Source organism: Labrus bergylta, chromosome 8, assembly GCF_963930695.1.
Source record: "Labrus bergylta chromosome 8, fLabBer1.1, whole genome shotgun sequence".
Lineage (NCBI taxonomy): Eukaryota > Metazoa > Chordata > Actinopteri > Labriformes > Labridae > Labrus > Labrus bergylta.
This window is the reverse complement of record NC_089202.1, coordinates 8,174,009-8,196,819: the sequence shown is the minus strand read 5'-3', so window position 1 is coordinate 8,196,819 and position 22,811 is coordinate 8,174,009. Positions and strand designations below refer to the sequence as shown.

The window sequence follows — 22,811 nt, the reverse complement described above, 5'->3', positions numbered from 1 at the left end:
GGTTCTGCTTATAGCTGAATAAACTTTTGGAAATCTTTGCAAATCTGTTATTTAGTGTCTGCCTTAAGCATCATGCCGGTGTGTCTGTAACGGCTGCAGAGTCCCCTGTAGCCTGTTGATTTCTAAATGCAAATGACACACAGACATGCACAGTGGTCAGGTGATACCAGAGACTTTTATTGTACATTAGTCATGGGGAAAAAGTGACATCGTTGGTTTGCATCAAACAAGATGAAAGTGGCAGCATGATGTCAAGTCACTGACATCGCACATCCCGGGATTTGACTATTGCACATCACACACACATAATAAAACAATTAATCATTCAGCCCTGAATGTACGCACAAAAAAATGTCCTCACAATCCATCCAATAGTTGTTAATATATTGCAGTTTGGACCAAAGTGATGGATAAGCTGACATCATCATCAATAGATCAATACCACATGGCTGCATGTTTGTACTTTCATAGGCTACTGATTTTGAATACAGGTCAGTGACATAAAGCAGAACAATTAGAACAACTTAGAATGGTTTTCAATTTTTATCACTCACCACTGAATACCTGTCCAAGATGGATCACATAACTTTCTTCAAACAGATGACTGTTAGCACCAAGCCCTCAGGTTTTTGTTATGGACATAGAAAAGTAATTTACACTTCCCAGAGAAAGAGGGTGATACTGCATACAAAGTGCATTCAGACAATTATCAGCAGTCGCCACTTGAGGAGTCGCTCTGTGACCTTGTCAGCTTTTCATCTGTGAAGCATTCTGATAAATCATTGCGATGTTTTATTCACTGTCAAGGCTCGTGATAAAGATTATCGTGAGGAGAGAGCAGCTCTCAATCACTCTCTGGGCAGCAGGCCATTCTTCGAAGGATTTTAAAGGGGAGAGTCATTTGTACGGGCTCTGAAATCAAATTTCACAGGCACTTGGCCTGCTGTCATTTTTTGTTATTATCATGTCCAAGGTGACTTAAACTTTTTGTCTGAGGATTATCTTGTTTTTTGAGCACTTAGTGGAATATTACACCGTTTGGGATAGTCACAGTGTCAGGTTTTTCAAACTGACATATCAGCTGTCTCTGACTTCTTTAGCTGGTCTCTCTTAATTGTCATCCAAATAACTTTATTAATAAGCAAGTCTCATGTCTCTGATAATAAATAGATCTCAAATTTTACAATTAGTGGATTAAAACAATTTCACACAAGCTCTCTTTAGTCTTCTTTCTGGAGTGGATTTAGAGCTGATTTTCCTTTTTTCAAAAATTTGGAGCATTTTAAGGAAAACAATAGATATTTATTGGACCCAAGTTAACTGTTTTTCTTGCAGAGAGCCAAATGAGACAATGGATACAACCCTCACAGTACATTAGACACTACGGCCTGCTATCTATTACTTTAAGTGACCCTACTAAAAGGTACTTAAAGACTAAAAACAGGGTGAAAAAATCCGGAAGCGAACAAAATCTGCCTTCCACTAGGTCACAATTTAAGTGTCTTTTATAACGTTTCTAAAAGATGGTGTAAAAACCTCAAATCAGTCTTGTTTTTACTGTGATCTGATGATACACTGTTAACAGGTTAACAAGCTTTTCTGACTGAGTGAATCAAAAGGTTAGTCATTTGCACCTCAAAACATTTTCTGTCAGTGATTCGTGTGCTCCAGTACTGTCTTTGGATTCTTCCTGTGTGAAGGAGTCCATTGAATTATTTTGACATCTTAGGTCCTTCTTTGAGAGCACTGACCTCCATCTGTGGAAGGGCTGAAGCACAAGAGTTTCCTTCTACTTTGGTTGACTAGCTGTTCAAACTAGCTTTTATATAAACCTGGTGTTGTAATTTTTTTTCCATATTTTCTGAAGTAAATGTCAAGGATAAACTTTGACCTGCAGTTTAAAACAGAATTTAATGACCAGCTGCAGATTTATCTATGTAAGTCCCACGAGTTCCTTTATTGTGCACACCCACAGCCATCTGTTAATTCAGTCTTCAGAGGTGATGGCTTTAAAACTGTGCTAAATTGTCTTGGAGGTCGACTGGGTCTCTCCTAATGACTGAAGTAAAAAACAACAACAACTGTACCCCTGTGGCTTTGGAAAATGAAACCAGTAACCTGCTGTGACATTTTTACTTTATCGCGTTGGATACAGCTTTGAAATGTGTAATATTGTTCTGCTGTTTGTGTCATTGTAAATATAAAACAAACAGAATAGATGTCTTGATTGTTTCTTTGATTAAATAAACGTTTAGCATCTCCACCTGATGGTAACAGTCAGTCAGCCCCTCCTCTCTCACAGTCCTTCTCCATCCCCTCGTTCATTCAGTTATCACTCTCCACCCCTCCTCATGTCTTTTCCACTCACCGTCAGGTGGAAAGAAGGGCTTTTGTTTCAGCCTGAAAAGCCCCTTTCTCTGTGTCAGTCTGCCTGTGAGTGTCTGTGTGTGTATGTGTGTTTGTTCTGGTGGGAACCCTGCTTGCTTGGCAGATCAAGGCTCTCAGGTAGTAGAGTAGAGTTTCAGGTCTAATTTTCAGTCCCAGTCAGAACAAAGACCCTCCACTTTCTGCGCCATTCACAGCTGTTATTAGGGAGACGTTTGTCCTGTCTGATTGTTTATACATCATTAGAAACATATTAAACTTTATGAGACTCATTCCTCATCATGAAAGGGACGTCTTTAGGGTCCCTGATATATTACACCGTACATTAGACTGAGTGTGTGGGCTTCATTTTTTCTTCTTGATTCACAGTGTGGAACTTATCAACGTTGGTCCCTGAAGTTTGAATCAAATCACCTCTTGTTGTTGTGTTTTCACAGCAGATACGGAGAGGAGACATTACTGTTATCTACTGCTCTGCTTCTGTCATGAAAACAAGTCTAAAACTCAGACTATTCCCCGGACTTCATCCGTAATCTAAAGCAGACCCTGCCGCTGAGGAAACACTGTCAAGGAGCATTTTCATGCAGAATAAAGGGTTTGACGGAAAAATTGTTACCAATTTTAAAAGAAGAGAAAAATGGCCACAACCTTCAAGAATACTAAACAAGGATTGCAAACACATTTGTCCATCCATAAAATTCTTAATACAGTTCAATTCGAGAGAGATTAACCTTTCTGTCAAAGCCATTTATCTGCATTTGAAAGAGACACATCAGTCAGGGACACTTTAAGATATTGACCTTTATTATGAAACAGATAAAGCGTGAGATTTGGTTTAAATGGCTCTGCAGTTTGTGGGAGGTCTCAGAAAACCAAAGCAGCAACTGGATTGTAGCTTGTGTGGTAGTAACAACTCTTTCTGTTACTTTCTGAACTGGGCTTGTCTCTGACTTTGAGCACAGCCCTTCAAGACAACTGTTACTCTGTGACTACTATAAAATATCTGGTGGAGGAGCACAATGTTTACTGTTGGATGTTATCTGGTGTGTGTTTGTAGTCCAAGTACTGTTAGCTAGCCTTTCGGCTGCTTTGGTTGTATTCAAGACAAAAGTCCATGTCGCGATAAAAACAGCAGAAAATATCCAAAGCAAAGAAACCCCAATCCCACCTGTCAACTTATATCAATGTAGCATTCTTTGAACCTCTAAAAACAACCATCTGCATATACGTGAAGTTTACAGTCTGGCTGCAGACATTAGCCATATTCAGACTGCTGTTTCAAGCTGCCATATTTATGCCCCTGTGTCGTTCTGCCTTCATCTGAATGCTGCTGAGGGGTGAAGTGATCCCACCTGTATATGTACCCTCGTTGTGGTAGTGACAGAGGTGTTACAGAGCCGAGGTGGTTTCAGTGGAGCCAGTGGAGGAGCTGGTGCAGTGGTGTGCGTGCATGTCTGACTGTGTGTTTATGTGGAGCTCCCGCTGTGCCGTGCTTCCTCAATGCTCAAAAACGCAAAGTGAATTCACAGACTGGGAATATCACGGCGTCGTGGAATCAATAAGACGAGATGGTGGCCAAGCTTAGTTACAGCACTTTTGTAGAAAAAGCATTCTGAAAAAGGCTACAGTCTCTCACTTCCACCCTAAACTCCAGCTGTTTGTGAAGGGGTGCTCTTCTTTAACTAAAGCTGTGCTCCATCCATCCCCTTTTAAAACTTGACCAATGAATTAATCTGCAGTTTTATTTTTTCTGCACATCTGCATGTTGGGCTGGCCACTATGATGGTAGTCAATTTAATATGATCAGCCTTTGATGTAATGTTTCTTATATTGAATGATGTTGTTTCAGGTTCACAAGTGTTTTACTGGAATTTGTACAAATTTGAGTTGCTCAGGTCAATTTGCATGCACTTGCTTTCTTTCATTGTTGCACATTGCAGTCCATCCTGAGATGGGAAAATGGTACTCACAAGATTTATTTGATTTTGTTCAACCGTTGTCTACTTTGTGTATGCGAGAGAGCAGAATGAGGAAGGGATTAAGGTGAGTGTAGATGATTAGTGCTGTTTGAATAAAACATGCTTGAACAGGTTGAGAATCAGCCTGTTAATAATCTGACAAAGAGCTTGAATCATGCTTCAGGGAGCGGCAACATACACAAATATATGCAAACACACAAACATAGGAATGAGAAGACATACATTCATATATGCAGCTCCATGTCTTTCACATTTACACACAATTTCTCACCCTCTCATTGTCATGTGAGTGCACACGCACACACACACACACACACACACACACACACACACACACACACACACACATAAACTCACACTCACTTCTGTGAACATCCTTACACACAGACACAAACATCCCCCAAAGGCTGTCGGCAAACAATGGAAAGAGAACAACTCTCCTCTCACTCATTGTGTCACACAAACATGCCGATCTGCAGATCAACTGTCATCAAGAGAGAGGGGCTTCTGCTGTAAATGAAGTTTTCAAAACACATCCTTCATGTCTGCAGAGGGGAGCGGGTGAGGGAACTCTGCTGTCAAGAAACTGAGAAATAGGGCTAAATACAACGAGTTCACACTGTGTGGGAACGAGGCAGGTTTGTCATTAAAGCAGAGGAAAGTGATGCGCAAATCGGGAGAGTAGATAAAGACGGTGCACTCAGCTTTCAGCCAGAACACATGCTGAGAGGAAGAGCGGAGAGAGAGCAGGAAGGAGAAGATGGTGTAGAGCAGATAAATTACTCTCAGCTTTCAGCGGGCTTGTCTCCACGTGAGCAGAGAAGCATGTCACTGGACTGTGGTGACACAGCCAGGCTCCATTACAAATGTTTTAACAGGAAACCTGCATCAAAATTGAAAAACACAACCAAACTGTACAATATGTATTAAACAGGAGACCATCAACTTATACTACGGATTATCAGCTTGACCCTGTCATAGTTAATATGACGTGTCGCTGTCATTAAGTCTACCCTCACTTAAAAATGCTCTGATTCTCAGAAAATCATATTAAATTTAACAGCAGAACAAATCCCCTTCAAAACGATAAAAACAGTCAAACAAAACCAAACATTAAAACCTGCATTTAAAAAAACAACACTTAGAGAGCATGAGTTTTTGTTAGTCATAAAAAAATAAATATTATCTGTTCATCAAATGATAATAAAATGGAATTAAACAAAAACAATAATAAATTAAAGTATATTCATTATATTGGTGGCTAAATGAGAAATGTTTTTTTAATAAACCAAATGTTAATTACCTTTATGGAATGTGTTTCATATTACATGATTGTCAAAATAAATGCAAGTGATGACATTGTAAATAAAAATGACTAAAACAAGTGAATAACTTGCTGTTAGTGAGGACAGAATTGAGGTGGACTGTTTTGTGATTTTTAACATTCTTTTCATGACTACCTGTCTCTTAAATATGTTAAGAAGAGAGAATGTCATTCATTGCAATTTATCTTTTTCTGTCTGAAATAATGCAAATGAAAGATCTTGTACAAATATCCAACCCTGCAGCATAACCCATTAATCATAGTGACTGGCCCTGCCACTACAAGCATACACTTAAGTTATTGCACAATAGAATTTATAAATCCTCCCTAAAAGTAAAGACAAGAGAAAGTTATTCAAAGTCAGAAATAAAATACATTTTTGAATTCCACAACATGCATTTCAAAGTCTACTGCTTCCATAGACACAAGAAGTGGACGTAGCCACCTTGTTGCAACTCAATGATTTGTTAACATTAGTTTGGTATCTTGAGTTTGAAATATGGAAGTGGCAGTCTTGTATTTTGGGAGCCTTTGTGATCATATATGAATAAGAGGAAGCTAAACTCTATGCTATCAAATTTTTCAAGCTGTTCAGTCTATGCTCAATGCTATATCATTAGCTTGCTAAATAACCAGTTTGATACACAGAGCAGAGTGTACATATGACACATATCCCTTCTGGGGGAGTTAGTGTTGGTTTAAATTCAAATGCGAGTAACTTAAAAAAGTCATCATTGCGTCCTGACCTCTTCTCTGTGGGTCAAATCACACAATACATACTCTCATGAGCAGGCCGCCACAAATGAATCCATTTAGGACAAACTATGGGTGCTGACACTGATACCTGCAGATCAGTAATAACATATCAATAATATATTAATACATTTCCACTCACTAAATAGAGGCAGCAGTCTGATAGTTCAATAAACTGCACAGCATGCAGCATATGTCAATTTTTTGCAGCAAGCAGCACCCATCTGTCACTCAGCTATGCCACACTTATAATTATGCATAACTTTAACATAACACAGCACCATTTTAATGGGTAATTTATATTAAGAATCAACCCTGTATACTGTTCATGAATGTGGAAATTAGTTCAAGTACTTAAAACGTTTTTTAGTTCAGTTGTAATCATTTTAGATTTTGAAAGAGCATCATTCAAGGATTATTGTTGATTCTCCAAGGCTGCTATATTCAGTGCCTGTTACCATTTTACCTTTTTTTTTACCCCATTAGCTTTCTACATGTATTTAATCTTTTGTCTTTTTCTGTACTTGCTGTAAAACCAATCACCCTTTGGGGACATACAAAGTTGAAATTATCATTTTTAATAATGTTGTTAAGTTTGGCATGTTAGCACTTTGCTTACGAAACTGCATTTTTGGCAACTCTGCATTGGCTTAATTTTTAGGCCCCTGAGGTTACAGCATACTCACATACATATTTGTGATTGTGTAACTTTAAAAGTAGAGTCAGTAGCATTGTTTCTTGCAACTTGAAAATACACCAATCAAACTGGGCCCCTCCTCCTAGGCTCATCTCCCCCAGAAGCCCACGCTCACTGCAGGACGTAGTGTATACATTTACTGCTTGTACCTACACTCTACGCTACCCAAGCTAGCAAAAGCTAATCGCCGGTTTTTGGCACCTGCCTGTCTAACAGAAAGCAGGCCAACTCCGCGCCCGTGAATAAAAGCCAACAAGGTTCACCCTCGTTTTGGAAAGAGCTGTATCCCTCGACGTTTCACCACACTATTAGTATATTTTCTCTTCTTTGCTGCTATATCCACATCTGTCATTTTTGCCAGTTTGAATCACATCCAATTGCTGAATTCTGCTCAACTCACTTTTGTGCTGTCATTGGCTCAGGGAAACACAACAGCTGCTTGCCCACAAACATCCCATGTCAACCAAAACAAAAGATCAACACCGAGGCAGAGGACAGGGTTTCTGCAGACGCAGTCACCAGCACACATGTATGAAGGCCCCATGAGTTATGATTGAGCGGCAATACTTTATATTGTTGGGGAAAAAGCTACTGACTCTATCATTCCTCCCATCATGATTACTCTATAACTTAAGGCAATGATTCAAATCCAGCCTTGCACTTTCTCATCCGCACATTTTAAACACAAAAAAAAGACTAAGACAAGATGACTCATTAATTGTCATTTTTTTAATCTAACAATGTGACACTAAAACATTCTATTTATCCTGCAGGTTGTTTATACCAGGGTCAGGAGTGCCGGCTGGTGATTCACTACGAGCAGGGCTTCTCTGTACAGGCTGACCCCACACTGGGAGATGGGAAGAACGTGGAGGAGAGAGGCGCTCACACTCCTAACAGTCACCGGGTGCTCCTCTCATACCCTTATGAAAAACTGAAGATGTCATCAGATGATGGAGTACGCATGCTCTTCCTCGACTTTGGAGGGAAGGAGGGCGAGATTGTAAGTGTTTTTTTTAAAAAGGGCTTTTTTTTGTTGAACAAAATGAAAGGAATTATAATCTGATATAAGCTTGATTGTCCTCTGTGTCTATTGAAAAATTCACTTAAAGAAACAACTGTGCGTGATGAATTCTTTACTCCTACATCTACTCTGTAGTCTCACCAGTGTTAAGCAAGGGGACATAAGAAATCCATATTTGTAGAACTATTGCAGTGGACTGTTAATGTTTTGGGGGGAAATTGTTTAACAAATCGTAAACATGCACATAATTTTTCTGAATATTTGACCTCAACCCATACATGATAACCCTCGTCGTCACTTCAAATTCAGTTTAACTTTCCACTTACGTTAATACAAACAGCTTTTTTTCAAAACAAAATACTTTCTTGCATGAAGTCTTAGATTTGTTGGTGTCATAAGTATCTGACCTGGTACACTAACTCATCCCATTTTGTGTTAGCGAAGAGCAATACATTCCAATTTACTGACTGACTAAACTGAACTCTAGAGAAAAGAGAATGTCCACTTGCACTGAATTTTAAATCTACAACAAGATATACAACTGACATATATTATTGAAATATTCTTTTTACCACATGCAAACCTCAGATAAACAGAAGTTTCAGCTCTTATAAATAAATAATTTGCTGTCAACCTACTATTATATGCAGTTGCATATGAAGCCAAGTTTAGATATTCAGAGAAATGTTAAATGTGCTTTTTACTTTTTGCTTTGAAAGTCATCTTCATTGGAGAGAAATCAATATCAGCATCAGGCTTATACTTTGCTGTGGTCATTTTCTACTCACAGTAAATTGAACAAGTTCATTCCCTACTCCCAATGGGATTTCTGAAGCCCCCTGGGAAATGAAACAAAAAACAAATCATAGTACAAGTATTGGAAACAGAGAAAGTGAAAGTGCTATGGCCAAAAGTAAATTACAGCACTCCATCACAAAATACCTCTTAAAAGCACAGTGAACAACAAACATATTTCGGTCTTACTATGTAGCATTGAGAGTTTTTTCTTTTTTTTTAAAGAGAGAGAAACCTGTCACTTTCTGTAAAGGTTTTCATCATTTTACACAACTCACTTTATGAATGTCCAGATGGCTCATGTTTCAGAGGCCAACCTCAGCAGTCTCTACAACTCTTACAACCCAATACGTTCATCTGCTTTATTTGTTTATTGAATATGCAGTCTCCAGGATCATATATGATAAATCTGTTTGGATGTTAATGTTGGTGTTAAGGTTTGTATAATGTAGACCCAAAAGCAGACACGGCAGCAAAATTGAAAGGTCAATGAGGTTTTATTGCAAGGCTTGATATTGGTGGTGGAGGGCTGACTGGCTGGTAGAGGCAAAGTGGAGGAGGCTTTTGGTGCTCATCTGATTCCGAAGGCAGACAGAGAATGAGTTGAATAGTTTGTCGGTGGAGCAGACTTGATGAGATGACACTGGCAAAAATCGAGATAAAAGGACAGAAAATCTTGAAAAACACTATGAATATAATCTAACAAGCGTTAAGAGCGGCATATCATAACCACCACTAAAGTAGACTGAATAATCTAGAGGTGAGTAGAGTTGATGCTAGGGTTTTAAACTGAGGCAGATGAGATGATGGTTTGCAGGTGTGTGATGCCACCAGGCGATAGACTGAAGAAGCCACGCCCTCCAGAGACACACACACACACACACACACACACACACAGATGGACAAAGAGGGAGGAGACACAAGAGAACCAGGAATACACAGGGAGAACAGGATCACAGGCAGTCATCTTTTATTGTTGATATTTCATCTTTCATAAAGACATGGCACTGTGATTTACTGAACATAAACTGTGAGGCTAAACTAACATATTTACACACTAGGCCTATGGGATTTAGAAATTGGAAATTGAGATGTTTTCAAACTAGATCATGTCTCCTCATACAGCTCTTTATATAACGACTGTTAGAAACCCTCATGTTTGACTGCATGCTCAGATTATATTGAAGGCAAATAAGCAAAGACTTTGGAGCTGTGATTCAAAACCCTCTGTTGGCTATGTTAGCCGAACAGATTTTGTGCATTTTCTGAATCCCTGCTCAGTACTAGTCGAGGCTTTATAAAAATCCCAAGGCACTTGCAGATATGGCTGCTGGTTCATTAGCTCAAAATTGGAAAGTGGAATCAGCTGGGCTTTTTTATGTTTTTTTTTTTACAAAGTTTTGACTATACTGTTATTTGTTGGCAGAAAAGGTCTTTGTCTTATTTGACAAAATAATTGACATTTTATCATCCCTGTGGAGTAACTATATTACAAAGCTCGGACTGAACCGACCCATTGATTGTAGCTGGGGGAAATACACAAACTTCTTCTCTGGTTGATCAACATTGGGAAAAAAAACAAGACAAAGAGTCCATTTATGCCAGCAGCACTTTGAGGCTGTACACAGCCATGTAAGTGCTTTGTGCTCTGTGAGTCATCATGCTAACATGATCATGTTGACAATGCTAACATATTAGTGTTTAGCCTGCACAGTGGTAAAGCTTTTCAATCAAATATTAGCATGTTAGCATGCAAGTATTTGCTAATTGCACGACACTGACACGAATGTCCTATTGTTGTATTAATGTGGTCCTAAACGTAGGCACTGGCAAATTGAAATTGAAATGGGATGTCAGACTCCGCCCCTTGTTGTTTTATTTCACACAGCATCTTGAAACACATTTCTCAACTTGCTGGATAAGTTAGAAGGAAAAGTTCTGTGATCACTGCACTCAGTAGGACTGTCATGAAAGTCTGGACAACATTTGATGCACATTCAACAAATAGATATTTAAATGTAACACTGAATATAAAAAGTTAAGATAGCCCTAAAGTTATTGTGTTTTGTTATTTGTTAACCAAGGATACAACTTTCAAATATTAGGACCAACCATTCAGTCAGATGGCAATCTTAAAGGGAACCACTAGCAGGGCTAAAAGACTCACTTGATTGATTTATCTCAACTCCTAAACATTTTGGACACACAAGATTTCATTGAACCCGTAATGAAGCACAGGTCTACTCATATTTCATTGCTCTCAGTTTGCAGAAAATGAGGTAGCCTTTAAAACATCCTCTGTGTTAAATATAATCACTAAACAGTAGTTTAAGTGTGGATTTGTAGGTCAAATCTCCCAGAAGGCCTCAGGAACAGGATATGCGTCATAGTACTGGTGAAATTGCCGTCTGTTGTTACAGACTATGAACAGAGCTTTCTTCACAGGGATCTGCTGTTTGTGTTTGCACAGCACTTGGCTCCAGCTAGCAGTGTCTAATCCTTATTCCTCATGGGGAACTGTGTTGACTGTGTTGTTAGTTCTGAATTGTATTTTATGATTTAAAAACAGTTTTTTTATCTTTCTGTCATGCAAAATGCTTTCCTATCTTCTTTTCTTCATCTTTAATCAGTTTTTGTTCTCTGCCACGTTCTTGTAATACTCATAATCCTGTTGTTGTTTTCTTTCTTCCCCCTTCAGCAACTGGACCTCCACTCATGTCCGAAGCCGATCGTCTTCATCCTCCACTCTTTCCTCTCTGCTAAGATCTCTCGTCTGGGTCTGGTGGCCTGACTTTGAAAAGGGACATTTCATCTCCTTTGAAATAAGAAATCAACCTTGATTAGCCACCTCTCTGCAGCCTGCATGCAGTACTCCTCATCAAACTCCTCCAGTTGGGGACCCAAGCTGAGTGAATGTAGCCTCTACCTGGAAATTGACCTTTTTTGGGTCTTCAACTCCAAGTTAAAGAAACACTGGAGAGAGCAATCAAGATTTGTTTTGCTTGGTATGACAAGGGCAGATTTCTTCGGGATAAACTCCCTTTTAGGGCTGAATACACTGAAGTGTTGACTGGAGAACCACAGAAGGAAAACATAGACTGAACCAGAAGTAGAAGAAGACTGATGTATTCAGGCAGAAAGGAGCAGATTGGGCATTACTGTCACGTCCAGGATTGGAAGGACTGGACTTGTGCAGCACAGTTGAGATGAATTCACTTTTAATTCAATCAAAATGTTACGGCAATCTGCCTCCCATTTACCAATTAAATAATTTATTCACCATTAGTTCTGAAAGGACACTCTGAATTTCACTCAGTCATTTTTCTTCACCAAATATTTGACACACTGTGGAAAAACTTTGTGCGTTTGTCTTTGTTAACGTCTCCTGAAATCTTTTGTTTGCTGTGTCAGCGTTTATCATCAAAACGTCAGGGTAGAGTCACCTGGAGAGTTTCCCACAATGTGACAAACATTTCATAATGTCATAGTATTCTATTAACAGGTCGCATATGGTGACCTTCTGGTGGTAAAACTATTTCCGTGTTTGACTGATTTGACATTGAGCTTAAGTGTTAATGCCCAAAAATAGAACTCAATTAACAAGAATAAAAATGCACACAAGGTTTAAAATTACAAAAATGAAGAGAAAGAAAATGGCTGATAAAAACTTCTATGACAACTTGCTTAATCTATTTTGTGCAAAACACTTTGGATCCAGGTTTGTGTGATACAATTTCCACAGAGATATTACAAGTAATTAATGTGTATAAACGTTTATGATAAGGATAAAAGTGATTAGTGTAGTTGAAGGAATAGTAAGATCTCTGATCTTCAAGATAATACACCTTTTCACATTTCTAGCAGAGATTCAAATGAACATATAAAACAGCAGCAAGGAGCTGGTTGGCTTAGCTAAATGACAAATGGAAAAAAAATGGATACAGCTAGCCCTGTTCCAATGATAAAGAAATCCACTTACAAGCCCTTCTAATTAACTCATTTTGTATTGACAACAAATTAATCTGCACATGATCACTATACAACTGACTTGGTATTTCTACACTTTGGTTATTGCACAGAATAATGAAATAAGACTTCACATGCTAATTCTCTGAGTGTTTATGGTGCAAACAGGTGGATTTAGAGACCTTTGGATCCTGATAAGCTGTTTCCTTTTCCCCAGTAATTATGCCTACTAGCTACTGGCTATAGCTTTGTATGTATCATTTTTTTGGCTGCTTCTCTAATTAGCAATACAGTGGATACACATCATTTCCCAGTTTGCTTTTGCCCTCATCTAAGGGTCACAAGATGACGTTACCATGTTCATTCCTCATTTAAATCAGGGTGAGAGTTTGAATGATTAATGATTGCAAGGATACTTAACATTATTGTAACCATTTGTTTCACTTTTTTGTTTTAAAAAGATCATGTTTGCCTGGTCATGTGTCACCGCAACAATCAAACAACTGCCATGTGTATTTCTAATTTTCAATTTTTTCTAATTTTGTAAAATGAAACTCAAATCAAACAATCACCATGTACTATTTATCTTTAATCAGCATGAAGTTTCCATCAAAGGAGCCTTCAGTGTTTCTGTAGACCTGCCGTAGCCAGAGCAGGACTTTATGTTGTACTGAGACGTCTCTGACATGGCTGGCTGCCAGGTCCATTCCTCGTGCCTTCAGATGACTTAGAAGAAAACATTTGAACTTTGAAATAAACAAATCACAGCGATGACTGATGGAGTGTGGACCAACAATGTGCTTTCTATGATGGCTGTAATCCTTTTCGGTTTTGAGCACAGAAATACTCCACCAGCAGTGATTTTGTGATTCATCTCATCATTAAATGATACATTGACACATTTCTAATCATCATCTGCAGTCACACACTGTGAAGAATGATTTACACATTATATTTCTAACACACTGTAGAAGAACTATCGCCGGTTTCGTTGATACTAGAAGTAATAGAAGGTAATGTAACACTTTTTGTTCAGCCAAGAATCCAGCACTTAATGATAACCTCAATCAGAGAGATGCTCTTTGAGCAAAGGCTGCTTTGATATGTAGAATACTCTGATGCCTTTGGCAGCTACTGTACTGTCACTCAGAATGAGAAAGTTTAGTTTTTAATGCAACGGTGCACATAAATCATGTATTTAACAAAAGTGACGTGATGCGGGTGTTTTTGTGTTCAATTGTCATTTATTCATTTCTCATCCAGGGAAAAATGCAAATCAGCAGAGACAGCTTGGAAAATAGCCTTGGGAGAGTTTAATTTTCACTTCATTCAAATTAAAAAGTGAATTACTTCTTCATGTTGTGTGCTAATGAGGCTGGCTCCTATTCATTTTTTGATGTGACTTTATTCGTAGGATACTGGACTACCTTCTTCCGCCTACAGAACTGAAATGAACTCAGCCATGCTAAGAGTACACATTGCCTGCAGGTTGTAATTTATTTCAGGGACTAATTTATGTGTATTAGTTCAGCTTTATTCAGTGTGATTTTACTGACCAGCTCAGCACAAAGGATTCATGTGTCTTTTTCTGAATAGCTTGAGATTAATGACATTGTAGGAAGTGCTTAACACAATCGTAACTCTTTGACATTGTTTACTTGGCTGCTGAATAAATGAGCTGGCATGCACACACGAACATATAGATGGACACATTCATGTTACTGATGTTAAGGAGTTTGGACAAATTTATAATTGTGGACATTTTGTACTCCTTGACATTGTCTACATACAGATTTTCCCACCTCTTTGTGTTTATGACTGCGTACCTTCTGTTCAGGAAGTCATTGGATAAAGTCAGACTCTCACTGGGACACTTCACGTCTGCAGGTAGCAATTGTTGCATCATGTTAAAGAAAAACACAAAGGACTCCTTCTAGGTCAATTTTCCCTCTAAGACTATCAGAGTAGCTGCACTTGTGTTGCTCTGTAGACATGTAGACGTATACACACACACACACACACACACACACACAGTCAAACATTGTTCGATTTAAGATTTGAACACACATACACACACAACCAACTACAAAGTAACAGTCTGCAATAACCAGAGAGAAATAGAGGGTTAAACAGACCAAACTGTCAGCGTTTCATTTTAGGGGCTGATCAAGAGCCAGATAGGTTAGCAATTAACCATAAACTGTGTGTGTGCTCATAAGTGTTTAGAGCTGTGTTCATGTGAACACATTGAAAACTTGTCTCACTAACATGCAAACACATTCCACTAAGTGTTTTGTTTGTTTGTGTGTTTGTTCACAAAGGGGCTCTGACTGAATGAATAGCTTTTGTCTTGGCTCAATCTTTTGTTGCATTCCTCAGCTGTGGCGCTGCCTTCCACACAGGTTCTGTTTTGCAATTAAATGTGTTTTTGTGTATGCTTGTTGTTGCAAACGTGTGTGGCCTGTACTTTTCATAATGTTGAAGGTAATGGGTGAGGGGAAAGTAGAAGGAGGTCAGTTCCTCTTATGTCAAGCTATACATTCGAAGCTCAGGTGCCTTTAACATGCCCAAATGCCTTGTTCTAGCTGAAAATCTGATAAATGTAGGGAATATGACAAATCTTTCACTTTTTTGCCAACTAAGAAGACAATGGATAGTACAAATCTGGAGGGTGTTTGGACCATATTAGAGGTTAAAACACCAGTGGGTATGTCAGATTAGCCACAGATGACAATGTTAGCATATACATATTAGCTAGAATGTAAGTATTCACACATAATTAAAAAATAAATGCTTTACAAAATGTATGAATACATAATTTATTATTGATGCATAGTAAAGTTAGATAAATACATAATGAATAATTAATAATGAATTCTTAATCATGATGAATCGTTTTTGGCATGCAGTAGCTCAGTCTGTAGGGACTTGGAGGGTCGCTGGTTCAAGTCCTAGTGCAGACTAAAATATGGAAGTTGGTCTTGTTGCTGGAGAGGTTAAGGATGTCCTTAAGGGATTAATTAAGTATGTACAAAAAAATGTAAAGTCGTATCTTAGCCAAATCTAGCTAGTTTCCAAACACCATATAATTGTTTCTGTATGTTGCACGTACTGTATAGAGCACACAACATCTGTCAAACCATTTTTTTGGTGAAAAGTTAAATGAAAAGCTATACATAATGGCTTTTATCATAAAATAATGTTGCAGTCACTTCACAGTGTTTAACATAACCATGGAATTCTCCATTACAGTGTCTAGACGTTCCAGAACCAACCAGATGTTCTAGAACTGCAGTCACACAGAGAGTTTTGCCTGATATTTCTGGTCATTATTCTTGGTTCAACAGGACTGATAAGTGCTGGACAAAGGTCTGAGCAGTCAAAATCAAGCTTTAAATCAATCAGTATTATTCAGCTTTAAACAAACGTCTGTGAGAAAATACATGGATATGGCTATGGATATGTACATTTCATCTTCGTCATCCTCTCCTGAGATCTGCCATGAACCAAATCTACCAATTCCCAAAAAGTACAAGGTCCTGAAGATTCTGGGTCAAGGTGGCTTTGGAAAAGTTGTCAAATGTTTGGACCTTGACACGAACCAGACAGTGGCTATCAAGATCATTCAACAACACCATGATCCCAGCAAGGAGGTATGAGGCTGTTGATTGTGATTTCATAAGTGAAACACATGTCTTTTTATTTAAATTAGCGACTAGGGTTTGGGTTTGTTTGCCATGATAAAAATGACAGGACTACATGTAAAAATTTCTGGACCTAAGTTGGCAGAGCAGACTGTGCACACACCCCATCACCCTTTGCAGCTGGACCCGAGCAAAGTATCCCTTTTTGGGGATTAATCTACTTGTACCATTAATAATGATTGCTGTAGTTTTTTAGTTAAGGGCTTTTAATTGCATAAGAACTCCTTCTTCTCCTCCTCAGGCGTCTATGCTGCGTTTCCTCATGCGAAAAAAAATGGACAAGTTCAACATTGTCAAATTCTACGGAGAGGTCATCGAGAAATATAGGAGAAGTCTTGTGTTTGAGGTTTTGGACATCAGCCTCCAGGACTACCTGCTGGAGATAGATGGCCCTATGACTATGAAAGACATCAGAAGCATCATCACACAGGTTTGGCATTACATAGAAAATACACCTCGACACAACAACATCTTTTTTTATAGACTAATGTCATGGAAAAAAACCTTAATTATTTCTTGCAGATGGCCGTAGCACTCAGTGGTCTGAAGGAAATTGGTGTGATCCATACTGATGTGAAATTGGACAACATCATGATGGTGGATCATGAGACACAACCATTCAAGGTGAAGCTCATAGACTTTGGCTTGGCAATTTTTAAATCACAAGCCAAGCTGGGCTGGGCTCATCAAGTCCCCTGCTATAGGTGAGAGAACAGATCATTTTTAATATAAGAACTCCTGAATTCATACTACTGTGAAAACAGTTTGTAATTTTTTTTTTTGAGTATTACTTAAATTATTAAGATTTGACACTGTCTCTAATTTCTATAATGCTTTTTAGGGCTCCAGAAATTATTTTGGGTCTCCCATATTCTGAGGCCATGGACATCTGGTCGTTGGGCTGTGTAATGGCTGTCATGATGTTAGACTTTATGCTCTTCCCTGGAAGAATTGAATATGACACTGTAAGTAGTTTTAACAGGACTGTATTCTTGTTTTCTTTAATACTGTTACATCTATAAACTCTCCCTAAATGTCCAACGTAAGTTTACTCTATTAAGAATGAACAGGTAATAAAATAATCTTAGCATCTTGTACAAACATTTCATCATTTTACGAACATTCTTTAATTTATTTTTAAATTTTAGTTATCACCTAAAGCTCAGCGTTCACTGTACACTTGTAATGTCGTGGTGAAATGTCAGCTCACACAGAACGACAGAATTGTTTACGACACAAGGCCAGAGCTCACGACTTGTGTCCTCACACTGAACGACCCCATACAGTTTTTGACCTGAGAGCTTACACCGTACGAATAAGATCGTGACGGAGCATTGTATTCAATAGAAAACTCCCGCAGACAGAGCTTGATTTCAGTTGTCTCATATGCATGTCTCAACTGGGTTGTACACACTGGTAAAAAAAAATATCTCTCTCTCGGTACACAAGCACACATCTGCATCACCAATAAACACAAACTGTGCAATTGTGTGCAGTTGTACTACCAAAATATCAAACATGTCCGAAATTCATCCGACTGATTGGGAGCAGCTGATCAAATAGTGATCGGTCTAAAACAAAACAGTGGTTCAAGGCTTGGTTAGAAGTCATCGGAAAGAGAGAAGATCACACCAAAGTCTTACTTTTAAAGTTTTGGAAGAGTTGGAGTGTCTGGCCAAATATTGCAAATGATTTCACAGATTGCACTGGGATTGGTTGAATTTGTGTTACTTCTGATCATGACCTCTCAAATACCCAGAAGGACTGACCCTGAGCCTCGTAAAAAAAATCACTCAGGCAGCATTTCTAACAAATATATTTCATAATGGGTTTTGTCTCTAGCTGCGATTCATCAAAGACCTACTGGGTCCACCACCTGTCCATCTACTCAATGCAGGGCGGAAATCCAGAGTATACTTCATAAGAACAGATTCAGATCAGTGGATACTGAAGGTATAAGCTTTGACTTTTCCAAATGCTGTTTCTCTAATTAAGATATTTATTCATTACTACATTACACTTAAGCATATTGAGATGTAGGCCCATGTGTATCTGAAATATTTACAACTTAATTTCAGACACTCGAGGAGTATTGGGGACCAACAGTTTATTCCACTGACAACAGATTCTACACCTTCCGTTCTGTGGATGAAATGACAAAAGTAGGTGTTCAAGCTGCCATTAAAAAACGACTATATTGATTTCAGTGAAAAAACACTGTTGTGTTTTCTGACTGTTTTCCTAACTAGATATGTCTGGAGAACTGCAAAAAGAGAGAAACCGTCGAGAGGAGGGAGTGCATTGACCTGCTAAAGGCGATGATCACGTGGGACAGTAATGAGAGGATTATTCCCACTGATATTCTAAACCATCCTTTCATTACCATGAGCTACCTTGACAGGAGCTCCCACCTCAGATCCTGGTGAGTGTTGGTAATTCTATAAATGGGAAATTTAAAATCCTTGTAATGCCACTTTTCAATGTGGGAATCAACAGCTATTGAAACACTGTGGAATCAGGTTTTTTTTTTGGCCAGTAATATAACAGAGTTTTTCTTTGGGCAGTGATGAACCTTCATTTTCTGCAACATTTAAACCAAACACCAGCCAGGCCAAAGAAAGAACCCTGGGTGATGACAGGTTTGTGTTAACTCTTATTCTCTATTGCTCTTATTATTGGCTGAATTTAGCCAAAGACAACTTCATTTTTAAGGGTTTTTTGTTCTAAGTACAGAATTGACAAGACTGCATGCAGCTGACAATTTTATGTGCAACTAATGTCTCATCTTGATTCAACAGTTCAGGTGAAACTCTGTCATCAAATGTCATCATGGTTCATCCTTCAAACCCAAGGAACACATTGGGCCTGTCCTCTGAAGAGGACAATGAAACAAGGTAAGACTATTTTCACTCCAACAATTCAGAGGAACTGATCAAAGATAAAAAGCAATTTCTTTGGGACGTGTTAACATTGCAGTACTAATGAACTAACTATTTTTGAATGTTTGTTTAGTATCGACCTGAATGCAGTTGCTGCAGCAGCGCTGGGCGCAACAAGGACTCAACAGGACACCACCAGGATCCAACCAGACAACACAGACCTTCTTTCCACCTACACTGGTGAGACGAAGAATTGCATATTCTCCTGGAGCAGTCTTTGCTCCTGCTGCAACATAAATGATGTGAAGGAGTGAAGACATCCACAAAGCTTTTGCAAAAAAACATCATAAAACTTGCTCTTTAGTGTTCTCCTGCTCAAGCATTTGTACTGATCTTTAAAGAGTTTCCATGTTCTCTGCATGTTCGAGTGGGTTTTCTCTTCCAAAGTCGTATGTTAGGTTGACTCTAAATTGACGGTATGTTAAAAAATATCTTTAAAAAAAGGGTAGTAATATGAATGTTTCAAACTGTTGTATTGTAAAAACCTGATTAAATAAATGCTGTTCAATCACGATACGCACACCTTTTCAACTGTATATTTATTTTAGTCAAACATTTTCATTTTATAAAAATGACAGCACAAATGATTTTGCAGTTCGTTACCTTCAATGGTCTAGCAGTCATTCAGAACACATGTGACTGTATATCCTCTAACTGTCCTGCTGTGTCTTTTTCCTCTTACCACACACACGTGTCTGTATCAGTCAGTGCATTTACTGAAGGGACTTAATAAGAGTGCTTTGACAGCCCAGTGTGTGTCCATCATACTGAACAGGAGCAGCAGGGGCAGAGCGAGCGGAGAGTGCACACTAATTGACTGACAGTACCCATCACCATCTCTCATATACAGTATACCGTACTCAGACTATATATACAAGGAAATTATTGTTCTTTGAAACATTTTGCTTTTTCCGTATATGACACGTGTTAGTCCTTGGTATTCTTCAGATCAATTGCCCAAGAAGTGACTAATACACAAATCTAGGTCACTATCTAAAAAATAAAGAACATCTGGGGCGCCAGATAGCCTAGCAGTACGTACAAAGGCTATAGTCCTCGTTGCAGCGGCAACATTTTCTGTCTCTACTCAGTTGTCCTATCTAATGAAAGGCAAAAAGGCCTATGAATAACTTTAATAAATGAAGAACATTTTCATTTAATGTCTTTAAAATGGCAAATAAACCAAAAAGACTATGCTAATTGTGTTTCCAATTATATCTGAGCTGGGAAGTCAAACACAATTTGTCTCTTGAATGTTTTAAATAAGGTACTTACAATTAATCTGTGGGACACGAGCACAGTATGTTGATACTCCAAGAGAAAGAAAGTGGGTCATCTCCTCACTCTGTCACTTTTAATATGTTTTAAAAAACAAGAAGAGGATGAGTAATCTTCTCAGCAACATACACAAACTATATACAAACACACACAGGAGGACATAACATCACACAGCATTAGAGGATAGATCCTGGCATGTTTGCAAGGTGATGTCGCTGCAGTCAGTGACCCTCCCACTTAACAATGGCTGTACTTCAAGCCCTGATACTCTCAAAAACAACCGCCCACAAGTAACCTACACACATGCGAAACCTCAAATCATGAAACTATGTACTCCCACTGACTGCACACAACCTACCCTGTCACTGGAGAGACACTGTGTCTCCCCCCCCCTTGTTCTTTCTACTTCTCTTTTCTCTCAAACACAGAAAAACAAAGTAGCAGTCTCTGGGAACCTGATGATAAAAGAGATGAGGGGTGAGGAAGGGGTGTGTGTGAGAGACAGAAAGGAATGCTGCAGGATGCCACTGCCAAGTCCCTACAGTACCCCTGAACGCACCCCCGTCTCTCTCACACACATAGGCATATATTGAAAGAGGGTTCTTTGTGTTTCTTGTTCCGTGAACCTGTGTACAGAAACACAAAGAATGATGAATGTGTAATAAATACGCGTGTGCACATATGAATGCATGCATGCTGTCATGGAAATAGAACCAATGGGAGTTTGCAGCGGAGGCTTTCTGTTTAGTTTAAACACTGCAGGAATGACATGTCAATAAAATATTATTCAATGAAAAAAAAAAAGGATTTCAACTAAAGCTGTGTTCCTAGAAGAGGAGAGATTCCTTTGACTAGCAGGGACGAGGCCCCTGCAGATGGTTCATATCATATTCAGACCATTCTCACTAAGAAGGACTTAGAGGAAATGTATTCTGCTCTTTCATATTCTGTATCATAGTTAAATTTGTATTCTAAAGACAAGTGGGAGTGTGGAAGACAACACAAGAGACAAGAAACCTCTGATGAAACCTCAGAGGGACACAAACAGAGAGAGCGAACAGGTAGACATGCAGCATAGATGAGACGACAAGATTACAAAGCAAATCATGTGACAGTGAGGGGAGCCACTGCAGGAATAAGCTGCAAAGGAGCTATAGGGGACTTAAAAGAGGTAAGGGTAAATTGGTGGACCCAGTTTGAAGCAGTTTGTTTATTATGTACAACAAGATCTTTAAATTATGACATTAAAGCTGCATTAATAAAGGTCTTTACATATACAATGGATCAATTGACTGTGTAAATATAAATATTTGAAGTGACAAATGGCCTGAGAATTATTTCAGACCTCAGTTTCCCACTGATAGTGAGAATATTATTTAGCTCTTTGTTTTGGTTTTGCAGCTCACAGCTTTGATGTGTTGGTCCCTCGAAACTTTTCATCAGTGTCGCTCATTAAAGGCTTCTGTTGTCAGAGAAAAATTGATAAACCTGCTGTTTGGTGCCTTCCAATCGTTTCATGGTAGAGAGACATATATTGCTAGGAACTGTGAGCAACCTAAATGAGTATTTAACAGTCAAGGGTTTAGTCTATCTTGATGATACTGTATACTTCTACACTATATTCAAAAAGGGTGAAAAAGGCACATTTTAACTGCATTTAGTTGAGTTATGAAGATGAGTTACTTTTTAAGTTTACACAAAAATTGTAAAATATACCTGGACAAGTTGCAGTCAGTAACAGGGCCAAATAACAGCACATGATTTATGATCATAGCACAGACAATTCTACCATTTAAAACAAGCATGAGCTTGATTTACACCAATGTGTGCTGCTTCATAGGGGTATTTGTTGTCTGGCCCCACACCTGGGACCACTTTGCCTTGGGAGACCCTACCAGGGGCTAGTGCCCCCGACAACACAGCTCCCGGGTTCACCGGGACACGCAAACTCCTCCACCACGTTAAGG

The 22,811-nt window shown here is 38.7% G+C and overlaps 2 protein-coding genes across 2 annotated transcripts in view; both read left to right on the top strand.

Moving 5' to 3' along the window:
- The window catches only part of sntb1 (syntrophin, basic 1), a 40,446-nt gene extending 26,745 nt beyond the window's left edge, over nucleotides 1-13,701 (top strand). Inside the window, exons 7-8 of the mRNA XM_020655468.3 lie at nucleotides 7,912-8,141; nucleotides 11,656-13,701. Coding sequence (XP_020511124.1) covers nucleotides 7,912-8,141; nucleotides 11,656-11,748 — 323 coding nt within the window. The 3' untranslated portion in view covers nucleotides 11,749-13,701. The remainder of the gene's footprint in view (nucleotides 1-7,911; nucleotides 8,142-11,655) is intronic.
- Nucleotides 13,702-14,424: 723 nt separating this feature from the next.
- On the top strand, nucleotides 14,425-20,086 carry LOC114921471 (homeodomain-interacting protein kinase 2-like). The gene is made up of 8 exons (XM_065957789.1): nucleotides 14,425-17,331; nucleotides 17,469-17,592; nucleotides 18,470-18,580; nucleotides 18,706-18,789; nucleotides 18,877-19,049; nucleotides 19,192-19,266; nucleotides 19,426-19,521; nucleotides 19,640-20,086. The coding sequence occupies exons 1-8, from the start codon at nucleotides 17,120-17,122 to the stop codon at nucleotides 19,818-19,820; spliced, it is 1,056 nt and encodes a 351-aa protein (XP_065813861.1). The 5' UTR covers nucleotides 14,425-17,119; the 3' UTR covers nucleotides 19,821-20,086.
- Nucleotides 20,087-22,811: the final 2,725 nt, after the last annotated feature.